Here is a 13,281-nt window from a genome sequence, read left to right on the forward strand (position 1 = left end):
ATTTTTGCAACATTTAATTATAAATTACAGATCTTGGTATATAAACAGAGCTTATAAACCAAAAGGAAAAAGGTAAAAACCTTTACAGAAAAATGGGCAATTCACAAAAGACATTTATAAACGGACTATAAAAAGTGTTCAGCATCACTAGTAATCAAACAAATGTAAATGATTGAAATGAGATGCCTTTTAATACATCAGATTGCTAAAGTTTTGGGTGTTTTTTGTTTTGGTTTTGGTTTTTAATTTGTAATGGCTAGTCCTGGTGAGGACTCAGGAAAAGGACCACATTCATGTTACTGCTGGTGGGAGGATAACATCTTTCAAGGGTAGTTTGCCAGTAGATGCAAAAACTTCTTGAGGAAATAATCAGAGATATAAGCAAATATTTATTTGTATATGGATATTCACTGCAGTGCCATAACAGACAAAACTGCAAACTCCCTAAATAGGTTAGAGAAATCCTGTACAACTCCAAGATGATGTACTGAACAGCTGATGAAAATCAGTTCTTAAAGAATATTTAATAATGTGAGAAAATGCTCATAGCGGTTGCCAAGTCAAAATGATTTGAGAACAGTATATTCTGCATGATCTCAATTTTGGAGAAGTAACGTATATACATGTAAATGGAAAAAAGATTGGAGCGATACTGCAAAATATTAACAATGACTGCTCTGTATGATGAGACCACAAGTGATTTTTAGTCTCCTTTTAGTCTTTTCTTTACATTATAATAGTTCTGTAATGAATATACAGTCAGCCCTCCATATCAATGGGTTCTGCGTCTGTGGATTCAACCAACTACAGATCAAAAAATTCAGAAAAAAAGTTTTCACAAAGTTTCAAAAAGCAAAACTTGCCACATACCAAGTACTATGTTGAATCCACACAAGTGAAGCGAGGTGTGACCATTGTTTTAGGTATTGTGAGTAATCTAGAGATGATTTAAACTATATAGTATAAAGCATATAATTTTTTAAAGTATATGGTATAAAGTATATAGTTATAGTATATTTAAAGTATATAGATGATTTAATGTATATTGTGCATAGGTTATATGCAAATACTACACCATTTTATATCAGGGACTTGAGCAACAACAGTTTGGTACCCACGGGGGTCCTGGAACCAATCCCCCACAGATACCAGGGGATGACTGTGTATTACTTTTATCATCATAAAAAAAGTATTATGATAGGGAGAAAGAACTCAGGTAACCCTGGCATGGCGATCAGGTGGAAGGGCAGGTGTTTCAATAATGAGAAAATAGGTGAGAAAAGAGTAATGCCTCAGGCATGTTATTGATTCCCCCCAGCACTCGTTTGCCTTTTCTAAACTCTAGCCCATTACATTTTAGAGCCCCACGTTTCCTCTAGCAAATGTAAGAAATGACTTGCTGATCGCTAACATCCTTTCCAGATTTAAAATACCATATGTCTACGAGCACATCAATTATTTACCTTCCGTTAAGGGCACTGTTAATTCTGCCCAAAGACATCCAACTCTCCTCAAAATCAAACAGAAAAAAGAAAAAAAAGTGCAGTACAACAGCATTACTTAGATTAAGCCCATTTATGAGACAAAATCAAATGCCAAAAGGATCGGGTGACCTATTATTAACAGCAACATTAAAAAAAAAAAATCCTTGAACTTCTAGAAGGCACTTTAAAATATGTGTTTTTATTACTGTAATTTTTAAGTATATTTTTAGTGGCAGCCATTAGCCCTCCTGCTATTAATGGATTGTCAGGATTTCCATTAGAAGCCCACTTTCTAAGAAATCTACAACTTGTCTACTCTAGTTTGAATCAAGCTCATAACTGAGAATATTCTGCCTAAGGGGATGAAAGAATTTGAATCCTTAATGATAAACAATGGTGTCGCACTTCATAAAATGCGAATCCATGCAAACAACCCTGGGCTTGATTTGCAGGCTCTCTGATCTGTTTCTGGTGTATTTTGAAGGGTGGTTCCCCTGCAAAGGAGCTAAATTAAATCTGGTCAGGAGACAGTTTGTAATGAGCTTCCTGGGAAGAAAAGCACTTTAGAAGTATAACGAATAACAAAGACCATGGCATGGTATTTTCAAAGAGGAAAGGTATTTAAATTCAGTCTTCTACTCTATTAAGAGGTTTCCATTTATAAAGTTGTCCCCCAAGAAAATAATCCCATTTATAGTCTTGTCCATATGAAAGTCATTTTCTATTTCCCCCCTACAAAGTTTTCCCTTTAAGAAATACTTAAAATGTAGCGAGGCAGTAAATGTCTTGACAAATGCCTTTAAAGGTTTCAGTATTTCAGATATACTCCTGCATATCTGCCAAGAAGAAATTTTATGTCTTTTTCATGACCAGCACTCAGCCAGTGAGTGCACCGGCCATTCCCATATAGGATCCGAACCCGCAGCGGAAGCGTCGCTGCACTCCCAGCGCTGCACTCTCCTGAGGGCGCCACAGGCTTGGCCCCAAGAAGAAATTTTAAAAAATCATAGAAATAAAAAATCTGGTTTGGACCTCTGGTAGGCAAAACAAAACTCAAGAAGAGAGAAGAGCCCATGCTTCAGTTCTGGACAAATGGATAAACAACAGCACTAACAACAGCTAACCCTGACACAGTGCCACGCACTGTTCTAAGGGCTTTAAAGTGGGAACCAATTTAATCCTTCCAATATCTCTGGGAGGTGGCTACATTTACTTTTCCCATTTACAGATGCTGTGAGTCAGGATCAGGGAGGCAAAGGAACTTGCCCAAGGCCACCTTGCTAGGAAGTGAGCCCCTGCACATGACCACCTCCCTTGTAAATAGCCCCTTTCAAGTAAGACCTTTCCCTGTTTACTGTTTACTCACATAGTACTTGTACATTTGTTTAAAGATAAATTTTTAACAACCAATTGTCAAAAAGTCTCAAGTGGAAAATTTAATTCAGGTCCACAAGCTGCATTTTATATCTGTTTTCTTAAAATCAAAAGAAAAGTTTCTTAAAATTAAAAATTAGCAGTGCCTAAAATAATTAGGATGTCTATTATTAAAACAAACAAACAAAAAACACCAGAAAACAAGTGCTGTTGAGGATGTGGAGAAATTGGAATTCTTGTGCATCACTGGTGGGAATATAAAATGGTGCAGCCACTGCGGGAAATAGTATGGCAGTTCCTCAAAAAATTAAACAGAATTGCCATATGATCCAACAATTTGACTTCTGGGAATATACCCAAAAGAAATGAAAGCAGGGACTTGAGCATTATTCACAATTGCCAAAAGGTGGCAACAACCTAAAGTTCATCAACAGATGAATGGATAAACAAGATGATACATACATAGATCGGAATATTAGCCTGAAAAGGGAAGGAAATTCTTTTTTTTTTTCCCACTTGGTCCACACTTTTTATTTTTTAAATGCCCTCTGGCCCAGGAAAATAGTCATGCAACAGCAATTTAAAAGACAAAATGGATCTATACTTTAGTTCTCTAGAATTCCAGTCCAAGGTTCATTACGTGTATCGTACTTTCTTTTTTAAATTTTATTTACTTATCTATCTATCTATTTATTTATTTATTTAGATTGGTTATGAATATTCATGAGATACAAAGCTGATTGTCACCCCTTGTGCCCAAAATGTGAAGGCCTGATTCAAACTGGCAGCATGCCAATTACCACATTTGTACCCCATGTCCCCCACCCAATTATCCCCAACCTCCCTCCCTCTCCCCCTTTCTCCCCAACTCCAGTTTGTTTCCTAAGGTATGTTCTCTCCCTCTGCAAGTCCAACGCACCACTGTAGTTTTTCTAAAAGGAAGGAAATTCTGATGCGTGCCACGACATAGATGAACCTTGAAGACATTACGCTAGGTGAAATAAGCCAGACGCAAAAGGACAAATACTGTATGATTCCACTTATATGATGTACTTAGAGTAGTCAAATTCCAAGACATAGAAAGTAGAACTATGTTTGTCAGGGGCTGGGGGGAGGAGGAATAAAGAGTTATTGTTTAATGGGTACAGAGTTTCCATTTGGGATGATGAAAAAGTCCTGGAGATGGATGGTGGTGATGGTTGCACAACAATATGAATGCACTTAATGGTACTGAACTGAACACTTGAAATGGTTAAAAGAGCAAATTTTATGTTATGCATATATTTGCCACGATTTTAAAAATTAGCAGTGGACTTCACATCTTGTAAATTTGTTCTTTCCAAAAAATAGACACACAGGTTTTTTAAAGGGGTAGTAGTCTTGTACATCAGATGGCAAATGCCTGTTTGGGTGGCATAGGGATCTATCAGACTGGATTGGGGCAAAGGGAGTTCACTGGTCTAAGATGAACTAAAAACTTGCACCTGACTTAAGGTCATTCTCTCCTGGTGCTCAAAGAAAGGGTCTATGTTCATATGGTAAAATAAAATAGACCCACTTTAAACAGGAAATGATTCTCTGTTTTCGGAGGCAATGGAGGAATACAGTGACAAATCATTTAAAAGGATACATAATATTTTTAAAAACCAGCATCTGTGGTCGGGGTGTTAATATTTAAATAGAATGTGTCTGCTCTGGGAATTCATATACTTCAAACAAAAAGTTTCACTAGGAAGGCCCTACCCCCAAACCAAACCCGGAACACTGAGCCAGCATCCCGACACAGGCTTCTTGACCCTCAATTCTGCAAGCTGTTTTGAAGATGAACAGCATCACTTCCAACCTGGCAACAAAGCTTCAAAATTAAGCTCTTTTATAAGCCCTTCCTTGAGACAGTCTTCCATCTGAAGAAAGGCAATACCAAGCCTCTGCTGAGAAGTCTTCCCTTCGCAGCTTGGCTGGGTTACAGCTACCTTCTGAGTATGAGTCAGGACTAGTTAGAAGAATCAAGCAAAAGTAGTTAAATAAGTGGAGTAATGAGATTTGAAAAGTAACAACTTGGGCTCGGATAATCCATCCATCAGATCTTGTTCCTGAATAAGTAGGAACAGATCACCTACTATAGCATTTGAGAAGTAGACTGCTTGCTTCAAATTCTCAAAAGTCATTGGGGTAGGCAGCCTCCAAGATGGCCCCTGATGGCACCACCTCCTACTATTCACATCCTGATGTAGTGTCCTCCCAAAATGTACTGGGATTGGTCTGTGTGACCGACAGAATATGGCAGAAGTGATGGTATGTCACTTCTGATATTAGATTATAAAAGACTGTAGCTTTTGTCTTGGTCACTATTTCTCTCTCTGTCACTCACTCTGGGGGAAGCCAACTGTCATGTCCTGGGGACTCTCAGGCAGCACTGTGGAAATGACCGGGTGCTGAGGAAATGAGATACCTGGTCAACGACCACATGAGTGGGCACGGAAGCCCCAGATGACTGCAGCCCTAGCTGACGTCTTGACTGCAACTTCATGAGAGACCCTGAGCCAGAGCCACCGAGCTGAGCTGCTTCCCAATTGTTGACTTTCAGAAACTGTTTGAGATATTAAGTGTTGTTTATTTGTTGTTGTTTTTTGTTTTTGTTTTGTTTTTTGTCAGCTAGCCCATACAGGGGGTTTGTTGTTTAAAGTCACTAAGTTTAGGGGTAATTTGTTACATATCAATGGAAAATTTATACACCCATGGATACCACACTTTCTGCTTGTTTAGGAAGCCTGGAGCCAGCTGACAGTGCCTGTCCTGAATCAAGATGACCTGGCCTCAGGTGCCATTCTGACAACTGGCTTTGTCACAAGGCCTTACAGGGGTTTTGGTAGACCTCAGTTTCTCCACAATGCTACACCCTGACCAAAGGTAAGTGAAGCAAAACGACTGCATCCTGTGGATATTCCTATTGTGAAGAATACAGAGCTGGGTCCCAGGCTCCATCCCAGCCTCCAAACTCCTGTGAGACCATGGGGAAGTTTCATAATTTTTCTATGCCTTCATTTCCTTACCTCTGAAATGGCTACAATATACCTTCTTGTGTGGTTAAAATGGGTAGAATAGATGTGAGTGGACGTCAGAAAGAGTTCAACCTGCTGCACAACTTCTAGCCAATAACATCATCACCATCGTGATCATCATCACTTCTTTCTACTCAGAGATAGAAGGTGTGGATTTTATATCATGGACATTGATATCAAACATGAGGTCATTTGGGAAGACTTAAAGACTATATACCACAAGGAGCAAGTTCAAACATTCCCTGGGGCCAGGTGGGCAGTATAAGTGTGTGAGTTGGGCTGGGAGAGGAGGAGAGGAACAGTGGAAAAATGGTGTGGCCATGGCAATCTAGAGAGTTCATGCCCTCCGTAAAAGAAATTTTAAAACATTGCTGAGGGCCAACCAAACCAAGTCTCCCTACTGAATTTGATCTACCAAACACCAAGTCGTATTCAACCTGTATCTGCCACCATAAGCAATAAAAGGCTAAAGATATATATGTGTTTGTGTGTACGTGTACGTGTACATGTATAGTATATGCATATGTATGCACACACTCATAGGATTTAGGCTTCACCATATCAGATGCTGGAAGGTTTCGCGAATAGGTCTCCTTCACACATCCATTCATTCATATATCTATTTAATCCAGAAATACAGAGTACCCACTATAAACTACATAGTATGCTGCATACCAATCCTGTTGTACCAAATTTTGAACCTTAAATTCTTCTATTTTACACCTTTCCAAGTTTGGGTTATTTGTATCAGTACTGTATTTGCGGGTAATGCAGATCCTCTATTTTAAGAAATGAGTTCCAGTCCCGAATCCACAAATAAAGAATTATTATAATAATAGCATATTCATGAAAAGCAAATTACTTATCTTGGCGTTTAACATCCTTGTAACTATTCCTGTACTTTTAATGTCAACAGAAAAAAAGTAATGTCTAAGTCTGGCTGATATGGTAAATTAATGTTAATAACAGTTTTGACACTAATAGCAAGTTTTAAAAGAAAAACCTCCAGTCTCTAAGCTGGGTTTCATTTCTTAAAAATCACCTCACCTTGCTGTCACCAGACTCCCCAAGAACCATTCCAGCTACTATTTCGCCTTCACCAGGAGCCTAAAACGACTAGGGTCTATAAAGTTTCTATGAAATTATATCTTTTCCCTGCCTTTGCTCACTCCAGGTGGAGAAAACATCCACCTGCTTGAGTTACAATACTAGGGCTTCTTATCAGAGACACATTTCTGACTCCCTGTAAGCAAATGAATACCTCTATAGTTTCATTAAAAACCACTAGCTGTTTCTTCAGAGCCTGAAAATTAGTTGCAAAAATATGAACTATTAAAATACATTCTGGATTAAATGGGAACCTTCACACTTTATGTTACAGAAATTAGAGAACAGGGTCTGCACTTTGTCTCTCTTTGTGTTCTTCCACAGTGCCACGTATAGCCGGGAACATCAGTAAATGTTCCATGAATTAAATTGTCTGAGCTGAAAATTTTAGCAGGCTGGGGGAAAATTAAAAGGAGCCCAGCCCCTGGCTCCTCCACACTTGTCAGCTCTTTCTAGAAGTCATTGAGGGATCAAGCAGCCCTCGCAAATCTTCTACCCCTCTCAGACAGCTGACAGGACATGGTTAGCTTATAACGCCCACCTCTCCAACCACTGAGAGGCTGCTAGGCTTTAAGCAAAGCATCTTTTCAACTTCCCAAATGTTGTTCTCTTTCTATTACTAATCGAGTGTTTTACTTTTAGATAATCCTATAATGAACGAGCTCCAACAAGCAGAGGCAGCAGTGACAACCCATCAATAAAATAAGCCGAAGTGGATTTTGTTAGAGACATATCATAATAGGAAATCTAGGCTACTTAAAATCAGGGAAATCAAGTGGAATCATTTCTTTTTGTTTTAAAAGGAAAGTTAGTTTTAAAAGTATCTCTCTCATAGAACCCTCATCAAGTCTGCTAACAATACTGGTGATTTACTCAGGAAGAGCAAGCACAATAGAAATACCAATGGTACAAGGTGGTTTCCAGAATTTTCTTTCCATAATTATCATTCAGAGTTGTCTGTAGAATTTAGGCAAGGAGACCCTCTACATTTTCTCTCTCAGTTTTAAAATACAGATCATGGCTTCATCCCTAAAGACTTTTGTGCCTTAATTCCAACACCTGCATGCCACGGAAAAACAGGAGAAAATCGGGCATGACACACACAGATGCAGAGCAAAATTCTACCTCTTCTCTCTCTTCCAACCAGTGAAAGAAGAGGATTTCTGACAACAAAAGCTGACCAAAGCAGCTACGTTTCTTTTCCATTCTTCTCCCCAAAACATAAGTGCCATTGGTTGATTCAAGAGCCCATTGGCCTTGTCTTGCAACACAAGCTCTGTGCTGCCACTGACTCACTTCAACCTTATCCCCAAGCTTTGCATCATCTCCAACTGGGCTACTGGGATAAACTATGGAACCAGCCCCTTCAATAAGAGGCATTTATGAGCACTGGATGACTTCCAAGCTTTGCACAAGAAACAGAAACAGAGACCCGACCTGGCTTCGGGGGCTACTGGGTACCATATTGAGGGCTAAGGCAGAAATTCAATAAGGAAGTGACATGGACTCAAAGTCATTCAGGCTGATGCCCAAAGCAGAGGCCACATAGTGGACTGAGATAAGGGACATCCTTGAGTGGCTCCATGAAAAGGAGGATAAACTGAAAATGCCTGTCATTGTGGGACCAAGTGAAATAATTACATACCCATGCTCCATCAGGTCCAAATAGTTCTAGAAAGTTGCCGATGAATTCCCTCGACTTCTCTTCCCACTTTTGAATTAGATCATGGCTCTTTTCTTCCACTCTGTTCACAAATTCCTTTGATCTTTCCTCCACGTTCTTGACCTTTTCCTTCATCTTGTCTACCTGGTTCTGGAAACGATACTTCTTCTCCTGATCAAAATTTATGGGAGAAAGAAACGGATTTATCTAAGAGGGCATGAGAGAGATCAATCATTCACACTAATGGCCACATTTTATTTCCACTTGTATTTGTTCCTAACCTGAAAAGTCAGGATGTTGCCATTTCCCAAAGGCTAGATTGATGGGAAGGCACATTTATTGTAAGAAAAGCCATTTGTCAGTAATCTATTTGGATATGTAAATGGCAGTAAAAGTGGTTTTAATGTTTTCTTTCTTTTAAACGTCTATGATAAGAATGAAAAAATGTATAGTTTCTCTTTTTATTATGGGTAGCTATTGGGCAAATAACCCATTCTATTATACTGGGACTTAGACAAAAACATAAATTGTGCACAGAATGGCCACTCAGAGGCTACCTGAGTTCTCTGTTTCACAGGGACATTGTTATAATTAATATTGCTTGAAATAAGTGGGTTATTGACCGGACCTTAAAACCCATGTGTTATACTAAACTTTTCATGGTAATAATATTTTCCACTATGCGAATTGAACTGCATTTATTTTTTTATTTTTTGGCGGCTAGCTGTGAACTGCATTAATTTCCTTTGTGACGAAGAAAGCTTTTGTTCTGACAGCTTCTCTGGACTTGAATTTTGTTCTTCTTACAGCCTTTCTGCAGCAATGCTGTGTGCCTGGAAGCCATCATATCTTGGACAAGTCATCGTATGTTGGGCAAGGCACCTCTAAACCTCAATTTCCTCAATTTCCTGTAAAATGGGGATAATAATCATCCCTACCCCATAGGGTTCCTATGACAATTAGATAACATAATGCACGTAAGTGCTAGGCACAAAGCTTGGCATTTAGCAAATGTTCAATGTGTGTTGGCTGTTTCTTTAGTATTAAGTGGCACAGGCATTTATCTGTGTTACCTGATGAGAGTGGTATCAAAACCATGAAATAAAACCATCAGACAAAGGGTCTTCCCCCATGAAACTGTATGTTTTCTCCTAATGGAGTAATAAGGCTTATCGTTTTTCTTTATTATGTGGGACTAAAGTTCATTTCATATTTCATATCTCAGAGGCTGTTACTACCTCCATCTTTCCTTTACTCAAGGGACCTTGGCCCTTTCTGGGCTCAGCTTTCCTCATCTGTAAATCGAGAGACTTGGACTGGGTGACTGACCCCCGTCAGGTCCCTGCCACCTCTGAAGTTTTATGATTCATCTACAAGCCCATCCAATGCATTCGATTTCATCTCTGAGCTGCAGCCAGGTTTGTCGTCACAGGAAGGCAGCCAGTGTATCCACACTGTCTGCATGGTTCCTTGAGCTAAGTGGCTTGTCTAAAGGCCGTTTAAAGAGAGTGAGCAATAACTTTTGGAAATGGCTCGACATGCTTGGATGGTTGACTGAATTCAATTGAAAAGAACACAGTTTTATTGATTGAAATAACCAGGGCTTTATTCTCTATAAGATACCAAATAATCACTTTGACCAAATTCTTTTTAGCCATTTGTTCTGGTGCCGCTTGAACCCCACACTTTCTGTTTTGTTGCCCAGCTTAGATGAAGTTATAGAACCTGGACTCAACATTCCTTGCCTTGTGAGTACAATTAATAACCACTGATTTACAATTAATGAAGTCCACCTATTTTGAAGGTACCAATGATAAATTGTGTAAGCTGCTGGATAATTATGGCTGCACATAATTATAAGTACCTAGTTTTATAGACAAATCACCCTTTGAAAATACAGTATGTTTTGGGAGGATTGGAATTCTGTATGTATGGAGAGTTCTAACTTTAATCAAAGATTAATCCTCGGAGGCCAGGCAAATACAGTTGTCCAGACTCACTAACATCACCTCCAGCAACTGGGCTGCCCTTTTTGCTTTTAAACAGCTTGTTTTGCTTGTTTTAAAGATTGTTTTAACAGTTTCTCTATTATTAAACTAACAGCAGCTCTGTGGGAACAATACAGTAGAAATACAAAAGGAAGCCAAAGACTTTAGTCTTTATTTAAGCAGCTGTAATTTCTCTGGACAATAAAAAACGGCTGTTAAGGTTTCTAATGAGCATCTGTAAGGCCTTAATAAAATGAAAATTTAAAAACGTTGAAACAAGAAAGCATTTTCTCTGGGTTTAGTTTTTCATTGCCTCTGCCCTCCTTCCTTCCCTTTGAGCAGAAAACAACTCTTGCCTCTTACAAGGGGCAGATCTTCCAGAAACCCTTCTACCAAGTCTTAAAACCCTAAAGAGGGAGGTTGGGGCAAAGGGAAGTTCCTTTATAAAGTGCGCAGCTCACTACCTGTGTTCTTTGGTTAACTTATGTTACCCCTTTGGACTTTGGGTTCCTCATCTGTAAAATGGGGATAATAATACATCATTGAGTTGTTGTGTGGATTAAATGAGATGATAAACGCAAAGCATTAAGAACATTGCATAGCACAAAGTGCTCAATAAACAACAGCAGTGGTGATAGTGGTAGTGGGACATGGTGGTCCTCAGAGGGTGTGGGGTAGCATGCTTACGTTTATAAAGCTGACATTCAGTTCCTTGGCTGTGTACCCTCTCTGGAGGTTGCGTCTGGCATAAACATCATAGTCACGGACAATTCTGGTGATGATGTCTGATGTTGAGATGCCTTCTGTTCTTTGTGTTGGAACAAACATTCCTGTCCAAGAAGGAAAGAAAAAATAAGAGAGGAAAATTAAGATCACTTGGTTGACCCATTTCCTTTAATGGCTCTCCTTTCCAGGACAAAAAGTTGGAGCTCCCGGATGTGCCAGTGAGGCCTTCACCTCTGGCCCAGCCAACTCTTCCAGCCTCAGCTTCATACACTTCCTCCCTACCACAAACACTGCATGTTCATCATCGTGGACCTGTCCCAGGTTGCACCAAGCACTCGCCTGGCTCATGCTGAGCTCTTTGTTTCTGCCCTGGATACCCCTTCCCAAACCACATCAACTGCAGAGTTCCTCCTCATCCTGTAAGGTACAGGATTCATGGTTATGCCAATGGGAAGTCTTTTCTGATACCACTGGGCAGAATCCACAACATTAGGACAGAAACTTGTCTTCCATTAACAAAGGTATTTTTAATATCTATCTCCATGTAGAAAGTGAATAGTTTGAAAGCACAGATTATGCCTTAATTGTCTTTGCATCCCCAGCACCCAGTTCTGTGCCCCTGTCTCTGGCACATGGAAGGTGCTCAACAGATGTAAATTGAATGAGTAAGTGAATGAAGAATGACTGAGTCGAGAATTAGTCAGATCACAGCAACTCCCCTTCTTCCCCAAGGAAGTCTGCGTCACATTATACTGAAGGAAAAGAAGAAATAGTGTACTATTTTTGTCGTCTCTGATCAAAAGACATGCCGACGGGGGTGCTAGATGATTTTATCTCCCTTAGAACAGTCTACTCTGCATGGTGGTTTCACCACTCAGAGACCCTTTCATGTGGAATACGTGGGACTGAGTAAAAATAAACAAGCACACAGGATGCCAAGTTCTGATAGAACTTGCTTAAAGTCATCAAAGATATATTTGGGTGTTCCTACCAATACAGGGCTATAAAGAGGTTACAAATATTAACCAAGACAAGAATTGGGTTTATGCTCACACTTCTGTTGTCAACTGAAATGACGTGTTCGTTGGCAACTGAGATCTTTCTACCCAATATCATTATGGCCACACAGTCAGAGACATCAGGCATCATGGACAGAACCTGGGGACAACAGCACTGAGTTTTCAGTTGCAGACTTGGGCAAGTCACTCAAACCCTCTGAAGGCAAGTTACTTGACCTTGGTCACCTCTGCTGAGAAGTGAGGTGGCTGGACAAGATGACCTGGGACTCATCTGTGCCATGTTTCCTCTCCCTTACTCCCCACATCCAATCAATTTCCAATCACCAACATACTTCTTAAATGTTTCCCTAATTCACCAACTTTTCTCTATCCTTTATCCTAAACCAACCCAACACCATCTAATTCAAAGATTACAGCAGGAGCCTCAAAACCAGTCTCCAGCAATGTCATTTTGTCTGTCTCAACCCACACAGCAATATCCACACAGTGATCTTTCTAAATGCAAGTCAGATGCCTGCTGAAAACCCTTCATTGACTTTCTACTGTCCTCTGGATTGAGTCAAATCCTTAACTTGGCTCTGCAGCAGCTCACGTGATCTCTTCCCTGTGCTTCTCTCCAGCCTCATCTCAGATTCTCTCCCCTTTACTCCCTAAACCAAGGCCTCTGTGCTGCACAACTGCAGGGGATGGTGGGAGTGACCGTTCTTGTATTCTATGGAGCTGGGCAAGAGGCTGACCCTGCCTCAGCCCAGCCACACTAGATTTCTTCAATGTCCTTAAAATGCTGGCTCCTCTCCCCTTACCCTGCCACAAACACAACCTCTACCTGGTTAACTCTTGGTCATCCATTGCGTTTCA

General features: G+C 40.0%; 1 protein-coding gene across 1 annotated transcript in view; it reads right to left on the bottom strand.

The window, feature by feature from the left end:
• The window catches only part of PCYT1B (phosphate cytidylyltransferase 1B, choline), a 75,765-nt gene that overhangs the window by 8,454 nt on the left and 54,030 nt on the right, over positions 1-13,281 (bottom strand). Inside the window, exons 6-7 of the mRNA XM_063084296.1 lie at positions 11,366-11,508; positions 8,673-8,861 (exon numbers count right to left, since the gene is read on the bottom strand). Of these exons, the coding sequence (XP_062940366.1) occupies positions 8,673-8,861; positions 11,366-11,508 (332 nt within the window). The remainder of the gene's footprint in view (positions 1-8,672; positions 8,862-11,365; positions 11,509-13,281) is intronic.

This window comes from Cynocephalus volans, chromosome X (assembly GCF_027409185.1).
Source record: "Cynocephalus volans isolate mCynVol1 chromosome X, mCynVol1.pri, whole genome shotgun sequence".
Classification (NCBI taxonomy): domain Eukaryota; kingdom Metazoa; phylum Chordata; class Mammalia; order Dermoptera; family Cynocephalidae; genus Cynocephalus; species Cynocephalus volans.